The 21,185-nt window shown below is 42.4% G+C and overlaps 1 protein-coding gene across 1 annotated transcript in view; it reads right to left on the bottom strand.

Annotated features, from left to right (window-relative positions):
* The window catches only part of PGM1 (phosphoglucomutase 1), a 72,722-nt gene that overhangs the window by 35,927 nt on the left and 15,610 nt on the right, over nt 1-21,185 (bottom strand). The window contains exons 2-3 of the mRNA XM_033225147.1: nt 1,441-1,603; nt 938-1,084 (exon numbers count right to left, since the gene is read on the bottom strand). Coding sequence (XP_033081038.1) covers nt 938-1,084; nt 1,441-1,603 — 310 coding nt within the window. The remainder of the gene's footprint in view (nt 1-937; nt 1,085-1,440; nt 1,604-21,185) is intronic.

Here is a 21,185-nt window from a genome sequence, read left to right as displayed (position 1 = left end):
ATGAAGAATTTAAGAAACTCTCTACTGGTATCTTCTGAACCTCAAGAATGTCTTCGAGATGCATCAAAGTGGCACTTTATCTTTGTTAGGATGCAATTGCCAGCTTTCCATGAGTAGGTTCAAACAAAAAATGCAATGCATCCTTTGGCCAGGAACTAACTGACTAATAAAATGCATTCCATAAAGTTGCAATTCAGAAGAAAGAACACATGTTAGGGCAAAGTCAAAATGCAAGTCTATTGCCAATCATCTCATCCTCATTTTATTAATCTGAATACTTTTATAAATATTTATTCTGTCAATTATTACAATATCTGGCATTCAACAACAAAATGTTAGCCACAGCTGCCTACGTAGAGAGTTGCAATTTGGTCCCCCTAAAATGGTCTGATTGATTTTACTGAATGAGGACAACTAAAATGGAAAATGTAGGCTTGCAAATCATTCAAACCTGAGTTGAAATCCTGGTTTTGCCATTCACTGACTATGACCTTGAGCCTGTTACTTAACCTCTCTCAGCCTTTGTTTCCTCATCTGTAATAATGAATGCTGACAGTGCTGCCCTGACAGATCTACTGTGAGAATAAAATGGATTAATGTGTGTAAAGACCCTGGTATGTAGCAAGAAGTCAATAAAAGTTAACTATGAATGTAATCTTACAGGTCTTCTAGTCAAGGCATGAAAACTCATGCCTAGAGTGTTGGAAATGACTTACCCGATGTCATGAAGCTGATCCCTGGCAGGGCCCAGGGAGCCCAGGTCTCTGGACTCCCAAACCTAATTCCAGACTTGTTAATTAACTAATAGCACTTGCAAAGCTTACAGACCACTCAAGGAAATCTTTCCAAAACTGAAGACCCTGTACTAAAACGTTGAAAGAAAAATTGCTCAACGTGGAAATAGGAGTGGGCAGAATGAGAAAGAAAGTAAACATGCCTGTGAAGGGTTTGAACTTATTTTCCAAGTCAAACTGCTGCTTTCCAAGAAGACCAAGGTCTATTTTCAGGTCAGGGCAAATTGCATATTCTTCAATTGTCTTGCTGATTTGGAAAATTTTATCAGTTATTGCTTCTGGAGCAGGACCTGGAAATCAAACCGCAAACAGTGGGTCACTTCATGCAGCTCACATGGAAATACAAAGAATCCAAAGCTCATCAGTTCCTCTTCACTAGCACATCTACCATTTCATCATTCAGCCAGCAAAGTGGCAGGACTTTTCTAAAAGAAAATATCATGTTAGGGATGAGTTGTACATGGCTCTTCATATTCAGGTACAGTCAAATGAGAAGCATTTCACTGTCACTGAAATGAAGCAAAGAGCACCCCCTCCCGCCCCCTACAAAGGATCAGAACCAAAACCCTGGTCTCCCCAGGCTCCAGCTATTGGTTTATCCTACTGAATATAAACTTACCTGTCCTCAAAATGACAGCAAACTCACCTCCATTAGAAATATTGAATTTGATTCCAAAATCTCCATTGGGTCCCCCTGGGTTGTGGCTGGCTGTCAGAATGATCCCACCAATGGCTTTGATTTTTCTAATGATGCAGGATACAGCAGGGGTGGAGAGGATTCCATTCTGTCCAATAACCAAGCGACCAATCTAGGAGAAGAAATCCAGAACACACTCTTTAACATCAATACATCCAGAGTCACTGCTCAGAAACAACACCAAGATAACAGGCAGATGGACAAAATAATAATAATAATAACAATAATCTGTTGGACAAGAAAAGATTTTATTTAATAAAAATCTATAGCTTGGATGTCTCAACCATATTACTGAAGTAGAATCAGCAATGTTGAACAAATTCCTTCAGATGGCTTTTGGGACTTCGTAGTTTTAGAAGAGTGTGTGGTCTGTGTGTACTATAAGGCTCCGGCATGAAAACACAGCATATTAAAAAGAGCCTTTCCAGATCGGGTTCACAATTTGGATGCATTGAAAGAATATGAGAAAACTCAAATTTTTATCCAATTCAATCATACTTTCAATCCACAATGGGAGAAAAGAAAAGGTTTAGCTAGTTAAAGGGATTCTGCCCAAAGACAAGGCTTTTTTAAAGTAAAAATCTTTTTGAAGTAAAAAAGGCAAAGTTTATGGCAAGATTATTGAAAAATGACTCATCAATTTATCTTTCCAGTCAAGCTTGGCTTTTTCATATAGTGGGTTTCCTCAAAGCAAGACGCACCTAGTCCTGTTACAGTGTACCTGGGTTACCTCCTGGGCCTAAAGACAAGAATGCTGGAGTTATTCCTGAGTAAACCAGTCAGAACGACCTACACGAAAGGGTGACAGGTGGGACTTCTGTTGCATTTTTAACTTGCCTTCCCATAGCTCTTACAGATGGTATCAGTACCGCTCCTAAATCTTTTTTGCTAAAATGACAGTAATTTATATCTGTTTCAACATGACTAAAGTTGGAAAAGAAGGTTGAAGTGCTGTCAGTTCCTCTTAAAAAACAGGGATGTTTTTTACATTTTCCATTTGTTATTTCTTTTTGCTTCACCCAAGATAACTATGACTGAAGAAACAACTTGATGATGGAAGATGTGTTTCTAATGTTGAGAATGTCCATGAGATACCTGGATTTCCTGGGAAGAGTTTCTCTGGGACTGTTGGCTCTGCCACCCTTCCATAACTCATTGAAAACTGTCAACCACCTCCCAGGAAGCAGCTGGTTCACTTCCAACCAGCCACCTCCCAACCACCTCCCAGGAAGCAGCTGGTTCACTTCATTACCTCTTGGCTCTCAGATGTTGATCTCTGAACAATTTTTGTTGTCGCTCCCCTAATATATTGGTTATATCCTGCCTTCCCCAGGAAATGGTAACCACCAGGGTGGATGCTGTCAGTAGGTTGCTTTTTAGACTATAGGAACCTGCAGATAGTGTGGAATCAATACTGATGATTGTTACTGAGCTACAGAGTGCTTTCTACATCCCACGGCACTTTTGATCCATTCCCACATTTGCTCCTCCCAAGTACCACTGCAAACATGAGGAAGCTGAGGTCCAGAGTTATCATGATCCTGCCCATTCATTCATTCTTGCCTCCATCCAGCAGCAATAATAACAAGCATTAATGGAAAGGTGCTATGGCAGACACTGGCATAGATGACATGACAAGGCCACACAGCACATTAGTGGCCACGGTGGGGGAAAGTATTGAAACGTCCTGACTCAACACAGTGACATTTCACCTTCCAGCAGTTTCCAGTGTGGTTGTGATGAGAATAAAAGCCTATATTTAGGCAGTTCCAGAATGTCCATAGGAGGGGTTTGGGGTGGCTTGTCAAGTTGTATTTACACACCAAGCACACCAATTTTTATATAGATTATATTTGGTGTGGAAGGAGAGGCTGATGATATTAAGCTACACCACCCATATCACCCCTTAATTCTACCATTCCTTATGGTGAGATTTGCAATGGTTCCAGGCTGAGGGGATTATGCCAGGGGTAAGAGTAAGAAGAAAATTTGAGAGATAGAAGCAAGATACCTTCTCTCTCGAGCCCAAGAAGAGGTGCATCTGGTGGAAGAACTCCCCTTCCAGATCAGGCTCTTTCTTGGGAATCACCCTCAGGAATATTGCTCTCAATCAGATACAGGGGAGACACTGCTCTATTACCCTCCTTCCCTTAAAGATGCCTGGACCACTGCAACAGCTCCTAACTCAATCTCCCCTGCCTCTCTCCCACATGAGTCTCTCTTGCTCGACCCTGGCTGGATCCATCTGACCTATTCAAACCCATCTAGTTCTTCTTTCTAAGCCATAATGCTGTGCCCCTTTTCTGACCCCAAAACCTTCCCAGAAATTCCACTTCTAGGTATATACCTGAAGAATTGAAAGCAGGACGTAGACAGATGCTTAAACACCAATGTTCACAGCAGTATTACTCACAAAAGTCAAAGGGTGGAAAGAACGCTAACGTCTACCATGAGGTGAACGGATAAACAAAATGTTGTGTATACATAAAGTGGAATATTATTCAGCCTTAAAAGTGTGTGTGGGGCGGGGGGGGGTCCTGCCATATGCCACAAGATGGATGAACCTTGAGGACATTATGCTAAGTGAAATTTGTCATACAGCATTTCTCACAAAAGACAAATTGAAAACTGTCAACCACGCCACTACCAACCACCTCCCAAGAAGCAGCTGGTTCATTTCAGTTACCTCTTGGCTCTCAGATGTTGATCTCTGGACAATTTTTGTTGTCGCTCCCCTAATATATTGGTTATATCCTGCCTTCCCCAGGAAATGGTAACCACCAGGGTGGATGCTGTCAGTAGGTTGCTTTTTAGACTGTAGGAACCTGCAGATAGTGTGGAATCAATACTGATGATTGTTATGGAGCTACAGAGTGCTTTCTACATCCCATGGCACTTTTGATCCATTTCCACACTTGCCCACATTTGTCACAAAAGATAAATGCTATATGATTCCACTTACATGAGGTATTTAAAGAAGTCAACACCATAGAAACACAAAGTACAATGGTGGTTGCCAGGGGCTCAGAAGGGGGAAGGATGGGGAATTGTTCAATGAACATAGACTTTCAGTTTGGCAAGATGAAAAATTTCTAGAGCTATGTTGCACAACAACGTTTCGTTAACATTACTGAATCATACACCTAAAAATGGTTAAGATGGTAAATCTTATTATGTGTTTTTACCACAATTAAAACTTTTTAAAGAATCTGTCACTGTACTCTAAGATGACATTGCAATCTATAGGTATGGATGTGACTAGGACATATATAGGATAATTTTTTTTTCCTTTCTTTTTTTTTCTCATGTGACTGCCAGGTCATAAGGATAAATATTTTTTAACTCAAAAAAAAAAAAAAAAGGGAATAAAATTCTGACACATTCTACAGCCTGGACAAGGCTTGAAAACATTATGCTAAGTGAAATAAGCCAGATGCAAAAGGACAAGGATTGTCTGATTCTGCTTCTATGAGGGAACTAGAATAGGCAAATTCACCAAGACAGAAAGTAGTACAGAGGTTACCAGAGGCTGGCGGGAGTGGGAATGGGAAATGATTGTGTAACGGGTACAGAGTTTCTGTATGGGATGATTTTTTTAAAAAGGTTCTGGACATAGTGGTGATGGTTGTACAACACTGCGAATGTAATTAATGCCACTGAACCATACACTGAAAATGGTTAAAATGGTAAATCTGATGTTATGTATATTTTACCTTTCCTGGCCCCCAAGGTAGAGATAACTCCCTCAGCCAGGCAGTAAGAGTCCATCCTCAAATGGCCTCCCCTGCCTGCCTGCCTTTCCCACAATTTCCTTCCTTAAAACTCATGCCTCCCTGCCAAAATGGGTACTTCATTGTTCTCCAAACATCTAATAGTCAAACATGGCAGGGAGTAAACTTTAAATATTCCTTTTAATTGAAAACAGGGCTTGGTATTTTCTTAGAGTTCATTAAAAAACCAAGTTGCATTTTCTTTGTCCTGTAATCATGCACATGGGTCCTGCTCTTACCTCTAAACTTACCTCTCAGTTTAGAGCTCTGGGGACTGAATGAGATATCAATATTCCAAAAGGGGCCCATCGATATCTTATTTTGTGCAATAAAATGTCCTTCAAAAGCAGAGAGCTCTATATAAATAAAAATGAAGAGAAACTTATAACCCATAAATGCACCAGATAAAGTATGGTAAAGGGAAAAAAATAAAATGATCTCCATTTAGCTTAGTGGGCTGAAAAGCCCTCCAAGAATCAGCTGATGGGCACAGTGACTATTAATGAAGATGAGAAAGGAGCATTGACTTTTGTCAAAATCTGTGGCAATAATTATCCTTCCTTTAGATTTCCTCCCTGCAGCCCTAACCACAATCAAAGGCATGTTAAAACAGTCAGAATTTAGGATATGTTAGACAGAGAAGAAATCAAACCCTTTAGAATTTCATAGGTTTAAAGTGCATCAGATTGAAGTGCTTTATGGGTCCACTAATGTTTTAAGCAATTCAGTTGGTTAGCATGACTGTTTTAAATGCAGTGCCTATTTTTAATAAGGTGGCTCTCACCTCTAAGCTTACCTTGAAAAGACTTGAAAATATTGCTTGGGCTGCCAACAGCTCTAACAAATAGGCAGCTACCATATTTAGTCAATTATTATCATTTAAATATATTATTTAGTAAACCTTCAGAGGGCAAATCTGAGAAAGTCTGTAGAGTCTGCCTGAATTACACATTCCTACCACCTCTTGCACATCCTTCAGCTCCACACAAAAATGAAATGGAGCCAAATATATCACAGCAAAGGGGACAGGGTACCAGATCCACTCAACAGTCTAGATATATGCGGAGAAATAATGTTCCATTCGTTCCCTCTCAAAAGATTAAAAGCATCTTAATACCATTCCCTTTGCAGCTCTCCTCAAAGAAAAAATGTATGGCATGTCACATTTTATCTTAAAAATGTGTATGCTTCATAATAATTTCATATTTGAGTGCTTTATCAGCAACTTTTACATGAAAGGCATTCAGATTCTGAAACTGAGTATCAGGAAAACTGTCATTATAAACAATAGGATCTACAAACACTTTTAAATTTAGTGTAGTGGTACATTTTATTTTGTTTTGCTTTGTTTTAATTTGGCTTTTGCAAACATACTTGCTCAGCGTATTTTGAAAATACACTGAAAATGAATGTCTAACACATTTAGTTGCAATACTAAATTTTGTCTTGTCAGAATCAGAATCTCTTCCAGAGAAGAAATACAACAGATTTTAAAATTTGCGGGTACTGAAGGACTATGTGCTCCAACTAATTGCTAATCATTATCTAAAACACTAAAAATATATTTTTGGTCCCAGAGAGGAATTTGCAGAGCAAAAACATCAATGTTCTGATGCCCACCTTCCTGTAAACCAGTGGGCTGTGCGAACTGTTAGATTATCAAGATCAATGCTTTCTGGTACAATATTCCTTCTCATTTGCTTAATCCAGTCAACACGGTTTTTCATGATGCAGAGGTTTAGCAGAGCCTCCTCACACTATAGTCTTACAGGAGTTATTATCTCTACCCTGCTGCACAAATTCACCATGCACAGGGCTTCTTTGTGTCCAAGGTCATTATAAGCAGGTGCCCCTGTAACAGGTCCTCTCGAAAGGCTCACACCTAACATTTTCCAACCTCCTCCTAGCATTTCTGCATGACTACCAGGATCCATAAACAACAGCATGCCCTGGCTTTTGTTTTCCTGTTTGACAAGTGACTGAACTTCAACAAGAAAGCCATTGAAAGAAAACAAAATCCTCTTCTCTCCACCATTCAGTAGAGCCCTCTTACATAGGACAGGGTGCCCCTTGAAGCTAGTTAGAATGTAGATAAAACAGCTTAAGACCGGGAGTGTGCTTTAAATGTCTAAAAAGCAACAGGTACTTTGGCGAGCAACAGAACAGAGCATAATACCTAAGAAGCTGAACTTAACATTCCTGTATCCCAGTGTGGTTAATGTAATTTCTCAAGTATTTTCACAATATACAATCACTGAAGTTACAATGAAACTTAACCAGATGTTAGTAGAATTGAAGTGTATACCACATATAAATCCTTGTACATTTGTATACTTCTGTAAAATTAAGAGGTTATTTGGAGAGCCAGAAACATAACAATACTTATCATATACCCACCCCATTGGCAGCTGCCATCTGCACTATCGTTTCTATTGCTGATTTATTAAAATACCGCCCATCTCCACCAACCACCAGTGATGATCCCTGGCGATCTTTTAGGTCTATGGAAAAGAATATACTCTGGATGAAATTCTCCAGATAGCATGGCTTTTCCTCAAAATAATAGGTTTTCTTCCGTAATCCACTTGTTCCTGGTTTCTGATCGTGGTAGGGAGCTGTAGCAAAAGTCAACAAAGGGAGAGGACCTTCTTCCATTTTTCTATATGTCCCAGAAATCCATTCTTCAAAATCACTCATCCTTCACTTCCACCGACTGGCTCAATGAGGGTGTCCAGAAAGCAGTCAAGGGACTCCAAAACAGGTCTGTCCAACCTGAAGCTGCAACAGTGTCGTATGAGTAACTAAAACAGAGGGTTTCCTGGACGATCACTCTCAATGAGAAAGCTTGGTTAATTCCTTGTTGTTGTCCCTTGTGAACAAGTTAAGGGCCACACACCCACTCGCACCCACACACAAAGCAGGTCTTCAAAGTTGTTTTGATGAGGACACTTCTGCCCACTTAACCAAGCCAAATACCCTTCAATTATTTTTGTCTCATTTCCCCGTTAGGGTAGAGATAGCTCCAAGGAGTGCTGCATGCAGCCGACTTCAGTTGTAAACACCAGGTGGCTGCCAGGCTCTACAATCACAGCCCAGGCAAAGAGGGCAAAAGCAGTCCCACGAAGCAGGTTTGTGAACAAGACACCCTGGTGTGGCTCTCACTGCTCCTGCCACCCCTTAAACCAGAGCCTCTCTGGGCATTCATCTCTGAGAAGGCCATCTGCAGCTAGAGTTGCTCCATGCCACCTAGCAAGCTAAAGGTCAATCTTAAAATGGAAGTGAGGGAGCTCAAGTTACCCCTGGTTTTCTTACATCACTGTCATTTTGATACCTAAGAAATTTTTTTTACTTCACACATGCAATCTATCAGGAAAAAAATCATCTAACAGATTTATTCATTGGCCACCAAAGATTTAACAAAATAGTGTTCAGTTCTAGAAAAACAGATACCTCCAAAGTTACCCTGAATAACCAACAGCTTGGTCATTCCTTTGAATATACAAAAAAGCAGGCATGAGGATGCACCAAGTCCTTAAAAATGTAAGCAAAACACGGAAAAAATAAATATATGTTTTTCTGAGTGCACAGGGTTGGATCGAGTTATTATTTAGAAAAATAATATGGGCCGGGTGCGGTGGCTCAAGCCTGTAATCCCAGCACTTTGGGAGGCCGAGACGGGCGGATCACGAGGTCAGGAGATCGAGACCATCCTGGCTGACACGGTGAAACCCCGTCTCTACTAAAAAATACAAAAAACTAGCCGGGCGAGGTGGTGGGCGCCTGTAGTCCCAGCTACTCGGGAGGCTGAGGCAGGAGAATGGCGTGAACCCGGGAGGCGGAGCTTGCAGTGAGCTGAGATCCGGCCACTGCACTCCAGCCCCGGGCGACAGAGCGAGACTCCGTCTCAAAAAAAAAAAAGAAAAATAATATGAACGTAAGATTAATTTTTAAAATTTTCTCAGTTTTAAGTGTATTTGACTTTTAACAAAATGTTTTTAGGGAAGCAGTTTAAGTCCTTTGTATCTGAAGAATCTAGGATGTTTAAAAACATTTTACCTAAATAAATTTCATATCCAATTCCATTTAATCCCTGAGATTTTATTAATGATCTATTTAAATACAAACATGTGTGTTCTCAGCCAGCCATGGTGGCTCACACCTGTAATCCCAGCACTTTGGGAGGCTGAAGTGGGCAGATCACCTGAGGTCAAGAGTTGGAGACCAGTCTGTTCAACATGGAGAAACCCTGTCTCCACTAAAAACACAAAAATTTGCCAGGCGTGGTGGCGTGCACCTGTAGTCCCAGCTACTTAGGAGGCTGAGGCAGGAGAATTGCTTGAACCTCGGAGGCTGAGGTTGCAGTGAGCCAAGATTTTGCCATTGCACTCCAGCCTGGACAACAGACCACGCATGCACTGAGGAATTAAGGTTTTCGAGGGAAAAGTGAATCATCCCTTGAGCAACAAAATCTGAGTCTTTTTATACTAACTTGTCAAGCAGCATCTGAAAGTAGACAGGCACTGGTAGCTGCCAACTGCCCTCTGTCAAGAATGCGCCTGTGTTCCAGGGCTGCTCTGCACAAGACCAGCAGGAATAATGGGCTCACGAGTGGAAAGTAGGCCACTGGCAAGGGAGCCTGGTCCCCTTCAAATGACAAATGGGCCTGGCCCATGTGCAGGAAACACCTCGAGACATAACATTAACACAATTCACAAAACACATCTATTACGTTGAAAACCTGTCAGCCAAAAGACAACTACTTTTTATAGCTTATTTTGGGCTCTTAATTTGTTTTAAAAAGTCAAATTCTTTAGAAATTAATTGAAAAAGCAAGCATGCTTTATTAACAGTTTACATAACCACTGTTTTTCTACTATAAATGATTTTCTAAATTCCTATTTTGTAAGTTCTGTGCCAAGTTTTCTCTGGTTTTATATGGGCTTGTAAATTAGGCTGGCATGTGTGTCTTGACATATTCGATAATAGATCCAGATTTATGAAATATCACTCCAATAATCTTTTCTTTGGAATAACAGAGCAACCAACCACGTAATTGGTAGTTTTCTGAATGAGATCTTGAAATCCCAGAGTAAATTTGGGGGTACTTGGGCACAAGGATGTTCCCACATCCCATACCAAAGCCTCTCTGCCCACATAATATACCACAGTCCAGCATGGTCTCTGCTGGCAGCCTGCCAGTCTCTCAGTGAAGTTCTTTCTGAAGGCAGAACTATGAGAGCAACATTTTAAGCGATGACACATGCCAGGCATGGTGTTTGTCAATATGCAATACTACACCAAAGGGACATAATCCTTGCCCTAGAAAAGCTTCTATTCTAAAAATGGGCCTGATCGTAATTTTATGAACACTACAGAATACATATAAAAATATTACCAGAAGCAGCAATGTTAGATGGACTGTGAAGCATAGTAAAAAAGAAGAGACATTAAAAACATTAAGCTTCCTAAGACACTCAGACTAAGTGGGGCAGCTATTAAGAAACTCATTTGTTTCAGCTCTCCAGCAAAGGTTGAACTTCATCTTCAGAAACGTTACTGCCGAGCATAGCGAACCCAATTTGGCCTAATGAATTCGCCTGCATTGCCAGTACTCCTTCACAATGACACAAATTACATTTAAACCATATGGGGGATTTAAGGATTACTCCCTTCAGACGAGGAACTTTCATACTGGTCTTGGGCCCAATCAATTTCACAATGGCAGAGTTATGAACCCCTTCGCTCCCAGCCTTACAAAGACTCCAGCTCCCATTCGCATCAGCAGTGATACCTTCCCAGTAGAACACAGCAGAAACCGTAGACTTACTAATCCTTTATTCACTCTTTCTTTTCTATGTTTCTCCAAAAAATATTTAATGGACAGTTAATAATGATGTCCCAGGCCCCACATGAGGGTTGGCCTGAATGGGCTCACCTCTTCACACCGAGTTCTTTTTTAGCAAATGCCCCAGGAGTGGGCATAAGGGATGGACCTGATAACCCTATTTCCAAGCATAAGCACTAGAAAGAAAGGCAGAAATTTGGTTTAAAGCAGCAGGGTTAATCAGACCCCCCAACTCAAGGCCCTATGGTTGTGATAGTTGCAGGTGCCTGTTACAGACGGCTTGAAGTGTTTGTCCCCAAGAGTGGAAAACAGTCATTCATTTCTCCAGCCACCAGTAACTAAGCAGGTAGTAAATGCTCAGCCCCAGGCAAGGCACTGCATTCTAATGGAAAGGGCACAGGTTCAGCGGCCAGACACAACTAGGGCTCAAATCTTTCACTGCAAAATGTATGAGAGGTACAATCTATAGCAAGTTACTTAACTCATCTGAGCCTATAAAATGGGGATAGCTCTGAAGGTTGTTCGGAAAATTGAAAACAGGCCACGTGAAAACACCCGGTACTGTGCCTGGTATAAGGTAAATCACTGTCAGCCCCCTCATCCCTCTGAGCCTCAATTTCCTCATGAAATCACACCTCTCTCCCAAGTTTTGTGAAGATCACCTCACTGAATGTCTAGGAAAGCCTTTATGAACTGGAAAATGATGTAAAGATACAAATTTTTTTCCCCACATTCTGAGTGGGGTTGGAGATAGAGACAAAGATGGATGGGCCTCTGTTCTCACAGAGTTCACATCGGAAAGGAGCCATCACAGCGTGGTGGCCTTGGTGCTATCCTGAAGGTGTATTTACAGAGTTGTGGCTCTCAAGAGGTTGCAGTGAGAGGGATGAGACTAGAGAAATAGTTGGGGCAAGTCTATGGAGCCTTGTGAACTGTACTATACTTTATTTTGTAAGTGCTGCAGAGCTATGGAAATTTTCAAGCAAAAAGAATGTAAACCAATATGTTTTTGGAAAGTTGACTGGCTGGCAGTGGTGCCTTGAATAGCTTGGAGAAGGAAGATTGGAAAAAGATTAACCAAGGCTTGCAAAAAGGGTTCCATCCTTAGCTGGGTTGGCTTTAAGGGTCCCAGTCAATGCGATCTTGTCCAGCACTGTTCCTCTGCCAGCTTGTTACATACAACTTCAACTTTGAGTTCTTGGCCCAGTTGGAGCACTGATTTTTTTTTTTCCTCTCTCCTACCGTGAAGATATTCCTTGAACAACCTCTTTCCTCTGACCCTTTTTCCATACTGTGCTTTCTACTCATCCCCTTCCTTCTCTGAGAACTGTCCCCCAACTATTCCATGAGAGTGAAGGCCTGGGGCCATGTCTCTACTCCAGGACCCTGACTCCAGGCCATGAGTAAAAGGGGTAGATACCTGACTAAAGCTGGACCACTCATGTTTCCTCTCCTTGGAATCTAGAATTGGGACTCAAAAGTGTACTACTCAGATTAGGTTAGCCCTTGAACCACAAAGACAGGTAAACTTATGAGCTGTGGGGCAAGAACAGTTGAGTCATGAGAATATCCACAGAACTGCTGCTGACAGCCTGACAATATGTGAGAGTCCGTGACAGCTATGCAGGATCCGACTCTGGACCACTCATGCATCTCTAAGAGTTGTGGATCCGATGTACGGGAAGAATCAGAAAAGAATTCGAAATAGAATCAAGCAAAAAATAGGTTAGATGAATCTTCTCACATAGGGAGGGCTTGCAGATTCGTCAGACCTGAGAATCGGGGAACAGGGGCTGGGAACACAAGCCACTGGAGACTTTCTTTTGGCGCTGGTATTCTGGACTCGGTGCCTCCACATCCAGACCCTTGGCCAAGCCACACCTCACCCAGCTGGTGTCACCCCAATTCAACTGGAAAGGTAACCCTCATCGCTTCAGGTGAGAGGATGGTCTTTTAAGTTGGCATTTTAAAACATACTCTCTTAAAATTAAGTGTACAGATGATGAAGTATATCACATAGGATACAAATAATAAAATAAACATAGTATTAATATTTTTGCAATAAGTGGGGGAAAACTAGGTATATTTGGTATTTGAAATACATTTAAGAAATGTGGGATATGAGTTTATCTAAAGATTAGCCGTGTGGTTCCAGTTCATAATGTGCAGGTTGTGTTACTTATTTAGACAGGATTTCAAGTTTAAGGAGGTATTAGAAGAATTTTATCAAAATTATAAACATTAGTGAAATATTCCAGAAAACTTGGAATGTATTATATTTATAAGTTTAAGTCATTAGATGCACAGTATACTGTAGTACTTGAGGGAATGGACTCTAAGGCCAAAGAGACAGGGTCTGAACCCTTATTCCACCAGTTACTAGTAATATGATCTTGAAAAAGTTACTTAACCTCTTTGTGCTTCCATTTCCTCATCTGCCAAGATGGAGATAATGATAGCAGCTCTATTTTACTTGTTGTAGTCATGTTTGAATGAAGTAATTTACAGATAGTTCTGAAACCAGAGCTGCTATAGTATGCCCTATACAAGGATCTGCTGTTATTATTTGACTACATGAGAACAACTTGAATACTTGAAAAGTTTTCCTTATTAGACAAGGAATTTTAAAAGAAAACAAATATTTGACTTAAAAATTTGAAATATTCATAGATACTTGATTAAATGAGTTTGTAAAATAATAATAATAATAACACACTGAGAAACCTAACTTCCATTGACAAATGGGTCAGCAGAGAGAGAAGAAAATGAAACAGATGTGCTGAGATAAACAGGAGATGCTGCCTGGGTTCCTCTTGTTTCAGGGTCTTTTTTTTTTTTTGCAGGCAGAGTCACTCTGTCACCCAGGCTGGAGTGCAGTCGCGCAATCTCTGCAACCTCTGCCTTCCAAGTTCAACCAATTCTCGTGCCTCAGCCTCCTGAGTAGCTGGGATTACAGGTGTGTGCTACTATGCCCTGCTAATTTTTATTAGAGACAGGCTTTCACTGTGTTGGACAGGCTGGTCTCAAACTCCTCACCTCAAGTGATCCGCCCGCCTGGACTCCCAAAATGTGTCTCAGGGTCTTGAAGTCCATCTGCCCCACTGCCTGTGGCTGCAGGAGACGCCCATCTCTCTGTGTGCAGTCTTTGTGCGTCAGGCTTCACGGGGGCTGACTGAATCCTAACTGGGCTTCCGTTACTTACAGCCACTTACATCTCTTTACAGGGCTGACCAGGGCTCTGTAAATGTTTAAAAACCTGGGTCCTGTTTGCCAGCTGTGAGCCAGGCCTTACTTGCTGTCCCATACAGGCAAGAAAAGGAAGAGAGAACACTTCCTCCCCTTCTCCTTTGAGCTCCCTCAGTCCACAGCAAGCAGAGGCCAAGAACCATTTTCTGACTAGGGGACCGTGGGCAAGGGACATAGGTTCTTCGTGTCTCTATTTTCTCACCTTTGAAACAGGGATTGAAAGTAGTAGCTACTGCATAGATTTGCTGTATAAAGAGACAAGAGTTTACAAATGTAAAGAGCTTAGCACCAGCTGGTTCTAGTGCTCTGTGAGCCCTGCGTAGGCATTAGCCTTTAGCACTGCTCTGAATCTGAAAACATGCAGGCGTGTTTCATACCCAACTATTGGGACAGGCCTTTGGCTATGTGCATTTTAGTAGAGTTAGGAAATGTTCTCTAAAGAAAAGGAGAAAATACATTAAAATTGGAAGAAGGTACAAGGTCAGAAGAATTACAAGGGCCAGATGGCTTAGAGCTCTACAGAATCCCATGTTCACAAAGACTCCTGAAGTAGATTTTGAAATAAAAACAAACAAAACAGCTTCCTCAGAGAGTGTACAACCTTTAGCATGCATCAGTTGGCTGTCCATCTGTTCACCCAAGCACCTACCCAACATTTCCTATATAAACCGATGTGTTGTATTCATTTCACCAGGCACTGTACACCTCAGGAAGACTCAAGCTGCCAAGAAACTTTTGGTGCAGAAGGAGAGACAGATAAGTCAACAAATCATTTTAAAATGGAGGAAAAAGTACTCATCTGGAAGCCTGCAAGAGAGCTATGAGCACTCAGAGGGCAAAGAGAAGCCATGGAAGGCATTCCCCATCTGCACAATTGCCATTCTGAACCCATGTGGTTACATCTGAAAACAACCTCCTTAATTTGAAGATGCGCAAGGCTTAGGAACCCCTTTTCATAAGTAAAGCACATGTGAAGAAGTCTCCTGTTTTATCAGAAATGACCCATATTCAACCATTTTGACCTATAAAAACAGCCATTTATATGGTTCATATAACATTTTTCTATGTCTCTTTTATTTCCTATTTGGAGAATTCTCAAGACAATTTGAATTTCAATCCCGTAAGAATATTCACTTGGCACTAACAGAAGAACTCTCCCCATTCTAGCTTACCAGGAGCACAATTATTAAAATTCTGTGGTAAAAAGAGAATCAGTTAAGGAATCGCTTTATTTTCAAACCATTCATGGTCGTATGTTTCCCTCTTGTGGTGGAAAACCGAAAAACAAGCAAGATTGCCAGCAGCCTCATAAGGGGTTGAAGCCGTGCCTGCCTCACTCACCTCTGCCCAGAGCTGCCTTGCACAACTCTAGGGGCTCCCTTCACCAAGATCACAAGGGAAATTGTGCCCCTTTAAGTTTTGTGGCAGGCAGTGGTTGGCCCTCCATCAAATAATTAAAATATGGTGGGACTCTGGGGCTTTTAAGAAGAGGAGAGAACTCCTGACCTCAAGTGATCTGCCTTGAGGCAAAACCCCGTCTCTACTAAAAATACAAAATTAGCCGGGTGTGGTGGCAGGGCCTGTAATCCCAGCTACTCGGGAGGCTGAGGCAGGAGAATCACTTGAACCTGGGAGGCGGAGATTGCTGTTAGTCGAGGTTGCGCCATTACACTCCAGCCTGGGCGACAGACTAAGGTTGGGTCCCCCCCCCTCAAAAAAAAAGGCCGGGCGCGGTGGCTCAAGCCTGTAATCTCAGCACTTTGGGAGGCCGAGACTGGCGGATCACGAGGTCAGGAGATCTGGACCATCCTGGCTAACACGGTGAAACCCCGTTTCTACTAAAAAATACAAAAAACTAGCCCGGCGAGGTAGCGGGCGCCTGTAGTCCCAGCCAATCGGGAGGCTGAGGCAGGAGAATGGCGTGAACCCGGGAGGCGGAGCTTGCAGTGAGTTGAGATCCGGCCCCTGCACTCCAGCCTGGGCGACAGAGCGAGACTCCGTCTGCAAAAAGGAAAAAAAAGAAGAAGAAGAGGAGAGAAATGGTGAGGTTATTTTCTGTCTGTCTCATTACTAAGATCATTTTCAATTATATGGTCTGGCCAAAATAGGACGTCCAGCTGTAAAGGACATGAATGAAGGTGGCCACAAACAGGGAACATCCTTTTCTATGGGTTCCCTGTAAGCCAGAGTTTCTATAAAATGGAGAGAGTGAAGCCTCCTTTAAAAGGTTCTGAAAGTAAATGAGGAAAAGTATGTGTGAAATGCTTACCACAATGCCTGGCCATATAGTAGCCACTCAATAAATGTTATCCAAACTACTAAAAACAGAAAGAGGTATTGGTAAGGACTGATCACCTCCTTCTAACACATCCCCTGATCTCGAAAGCAGGTAAGCCCAGGTAGGAGGGCACAGATGCAATGGGTTTATCTGTGAGATAAATACTGATTAAACATCCCCAATGGTCCAGGCACTGGGGGAATGGGACAGGTAGCAGAAGGAGGATTTAAAGATGAATCAAGTACAGTCCCTGCTCTAGCCACTGGGCTCCGGAATCAAAAAGGCCTGAGTCTGGATCCTGGCTTTGCTCGAACCTTCTAGTGGTGTATGGCCTTTCTGGCCTCAGTTTCTTTATTTGTAAAATAGTAAGGACAATGATGCCTGCTCAAAGGTTGCTGTATATAGTAGAAGATAAATTCAGTAGGCCACAATGTGCTGGGTCATGTTTCAAGTGCATTACAAGCATTAACTTATTTAATCTTCACAACAACTGTATAGGGGCTTATCACTCTCAGCACTTCTCCTAGGGATAAGGAAAATGGGGGATCAGAGATTGTCATCTGTCCAAGGTCAGGTAGACTGTGGAGATGGGCTTTGATTTAGTGAACTGTATACTGTTCATTTCACATATAGATTTGATTCGGCCGACCCAAGTTAGAAGGCTTGCTCTAAGAAGACACCAAGTCATACACAGTCTGTCTCCAGAGCACAGACACGTAACTATCATGCTACCTTTCCACGTAATGTAATATGCAGCCAGGTGAACAGTAAATACTCAATAAACAAAAGCTTTTAAAACAGCATGTGGGTAAATGTGGACATCTGTGGGAATTCCTGAGATGGATGGTGGCTCGTGGGGGCAGCAGCAAGGCATTCTCTCTTGGCCCCAATCAAGGCTTCAGTGAGAGCTAGGCTTTAGGGATATAAAAAGTTGGACTTTCACTTAAAAAGTTTAGGAATGCCTAGACTATAGTGCTAGATAACTATTAAAAGGGTCTTGAGGAATAGAGCACAGTGGAAATCCAGGTTCAAATTCCAACTCTTGATACTCTTCAGTATCTTGGAGATCTTGGGCAAATCACTTAGCTTCTATTTCTGCATCTGTAAAACACGCGTCTAAATACCAATCAATTAAGAGTTGTTGGAAAGATTATATGAGATCATGTAAAGCGCTCAGCACAGTGAATATCATTGCATGTAGGTTTCCATGCAGGCTTAATAACAACTCAGTGGTGTAGGATTCTCACTATTCCCATTTTACCGATAAGGAAACTGAGGATTAGAGAAGTTACATGAGTTGCTCAAGGACTCACAATAAATTGGAAAGGCAGGCTTCAATACCAGTTTTAATGCTAAAGCTCATGTTTCTCATCATTGGGCTATGTATGGCTCCTTTGGATGATCAAATTTGTTTAAACTTGAAGAAAATTAAGAGGAAATAGATCCCAAGTGACTCCCAAAGGGCTATTGCCCAAGTACAAAGTATATGTGCTTTGGTGCCTGTAAAAAACCCACCTGCATTTGGTGGAGAGAGCATAGATGTCATGGTTGAATGTTGCACTACTCCCACCCCCTCCAAAAAAAAAAAAAGATATATTGAAGTCCTAAGCCCAGGTACCTGGGGATATGACCTTACTTGGAAATAGGGTCTTTGTAGATGTAATCAAGTTACAGTGAGAGCATACTGGATTAGGGTGGCCCTAAATCCAATGACAGGATTCAGGAGAGGGAAATTTGGAGACAGAGACAGAAGAGATACATAGGGAAGAATGCCATGTGAAGACAGAGGTAGAGATTGAAGTTACACTGCACCAAGGATTGCCAGCCACCACCAGAAGGTAGGAAGAGGCAAGGAAAGATTCTTCCCTAGAGCCTTGAGAGGGAGCATGGTCCTGCTGTCACCTCGATTTCAGACTTCTAAGCTGCCAGAAGTGCAAGAGAATAAATATCCATTGTTTTAAGCCGCACAGTTTGTTATGGCAGATGGCAGCCCTAGGAAACTGCTAAGTGCTAAAAAAAAATAATAACAATAAAAATAGGCCAACTCCTTTTGCAGCAGAGTGGCTACTCTGAGTGACAGGCACTCTGGGTAGACTATTCCCCTACCCTGCCCCCTAACCCCCTATACTTTTTCTTTGCTTCAGAGTGTTTGGTTTCTAGCACTAAATAACCCTGCATGGGCCATGGCTCCATATGTACAAACAAGCTTCCTCCAATGCTCAGTGGTGTGGAGAGAGAGAGACTGCATCTCACTCATTTTTAACCTCAGTACCTGAATGGGGTTGGGCACATATAGTCAACAAATGTGTTAGTAACTAAAATATTTAAGTGAGAGCATCAAAGGACCCCTGTAATTAGTGTTTCTGAGCATGGAGGCAAGTTTTCAGGCAGTAGTCAGGAGTGGTTTCCCTCCCTGAGACCAACCTCAAACAGAAAATTACTCCCCTAATCACAGACAAATTCCCAAAGCACAAGGTGTCTGCAACAGAGGGCACTCCGCCTGGGAACTGGCATTCCAAGTAGTTTCAATAGCACAAAGTCTTGTGCGACAATTAGGAACAGAACTAGAAACTGCAATAGTGAAGGAAGTACAGCCGGTTAGTCTGCATGGTTGAGGCTGAAAGCTTATATTGCTTCCCAGGATATCTGCAGGCAGAGTGATGAAGGAGGGATCTTCATGGCGCTACTCAACATGAGGTAGAAAAGTGGTGAGAGTAAGAGAGAAATAGAGACCAATGCAAACAAAAGGAAAAGAGGGTCACAGCTGACCTAGCATCCCAGCCCCTTTCCTAATATTAGAGCAGTAGGATACAACACAACCACACTGTATGTCTAAATTTTTTTTTTTTTTTGCATCTGTAAATGTATTAATTTAACTTAGTGAACTATACATCAATCATTCTACATATGGGTTCAGGCCAGTTGACCCAAGTTAGAGGGCTTGCCCCAGTGAAGACAGGAGGTCACACACAGATGGTGTTACGTATCACATAACCTGCTGGTTAAAGAAAGATAAGAGTCAGAGCAAACTGATTTTTTTCTTTTTTTTTTTTTTGAGACAGAGTTTCACTCTTGTTCCCCAGGCTGGAGTGCAATGGCGCGATCTCGGTTCACGGCAACCTTCGCCTCCCAGGTTCAAACGATGCTGCTATCTCAGCCTCCCAAGTAGCTGGGATTACAGGCATGCGCCACCATGCCCGGCTGATTTTTGTATTTTTAGTAGAGATGGGGTTTCACCATGTTGGCCAGGCTGGTCAGGAACTTCTGACCTAAAGTGATCCACCCACCCTGGCTTCCCAAAGTGCTAGGATTACAGGCCAGGCGTGAGCTACCATGCCCAGCTCCTGACAGCCTTAATATGTTACTGGGCAAATACTTCAACCCAATCCTCCTTACAAATAGCATTTTCTTGTCTTTTTTTTTTTTTTTGAGACGGAGTTTCACTCTGTTGCCAGGCTGGAATGCAGTGGTGTGATCTCGGCTCACTGCAACCTCCACCTCCCCTGGTTCAGGGGATTCTCCTGCCTCAGCCTCCTGAGTAGCTGGGACTACAGGCATGTGCCACCATGCCCAGCTAATTTTTGTATTTTTAATAGAGACGGGGTTTCACCATGTTGCCCAGGATGGTCTTGATCCCTTGAACTCGTGATCTGCCTGCCGTGGCCTCCCAAAGTACTGGGATTACAGGTGCGAGCCATCCCGCCCGGCCTACAGATAGCTTTTTAGGTTTTTGATCCTGTCTCCAAGATCCTCCCTTCCCTCAGGGCCATAAGAGAATTCCCAGGCTGGGCCATAAGAGAATACCCAGGCTGGGCCTTAGGATAATTCCCAGGCTGGGCCATAAGAGAATACCCAGGCTGGGCCTTAGGATAATTCCCAGACTGGGCCTCAGGTTGGCCTGTATATAAAAGAAAGCCTTAGGGGTTAAAGACTTGTGTGATGGCAGCTGAGTCACTGGCAGCCTCCTTCTTCCCTTCCTGCAATGCTGGAGTTAGGATGAGTCCTACTTTATAGTCTAAGGCTGTGGTTTTACTTTCTATAAGGACCTCCTTGTTTTGCAAGTGCTGCTCCCTCTACATAGAATGTCTTCTTCATACCCCCGTGTCTGCACTTTTTCCTGGCTTCCTCTTCATCATCCTTCAGGACTTGGTTTAAACACATCTCCCCTGGGAAGCTTCCTCTGACCACCCCTGCGTGTTCCCCTCCCTAGGTCCCTCAATACACCCTAACGAGGCACTTCTCATACTATATTGAAATGCCCACTTGCTGAGACTGTTTTACGCACTGCTGCATGCCCCAAATACACAGCACTGTATTGAGCAATAAGGAAATGCTCAGTAAATGTTTCAGGGATGGAAAGCACCCCATCAAATCTTATTCAGGGAGGTTTCTGGAGCAAGTGTACCCAACCAACTATTTACCAGAACCACTATCCTAAAACCATAAGGGATAGACCTGGCGTACAAACACCGAACACCGTAACCAGTACTTAAGCCACTCAGGATCAATTTTGCTTACTTTGGGGCTGGCTGCTTTGTTCTTTTGAGAAAAGTGA

The sequence above is a fragment of the Trachypithecus francoisi genome, unplaced genomic scaffold (assembly GCF_009764315.1).
Source record: "Trachypithecus francoisi isolate TF-2019V2 unplaced genomic scaffold, Tfra_2.0 Lachesis_group12, whole genome shotgun sequence".
NCBI classification, from domain to species: domain Eukaryota; kingdom Metazoa; phylum Chordata; class Mammalia; order Primates; family Cercopithecidae; genus Trachypithecus; species Trachypithecus francoisi.
This window is presented reverse-complemented; position numbering and strand designations above follow the sequence as displayed.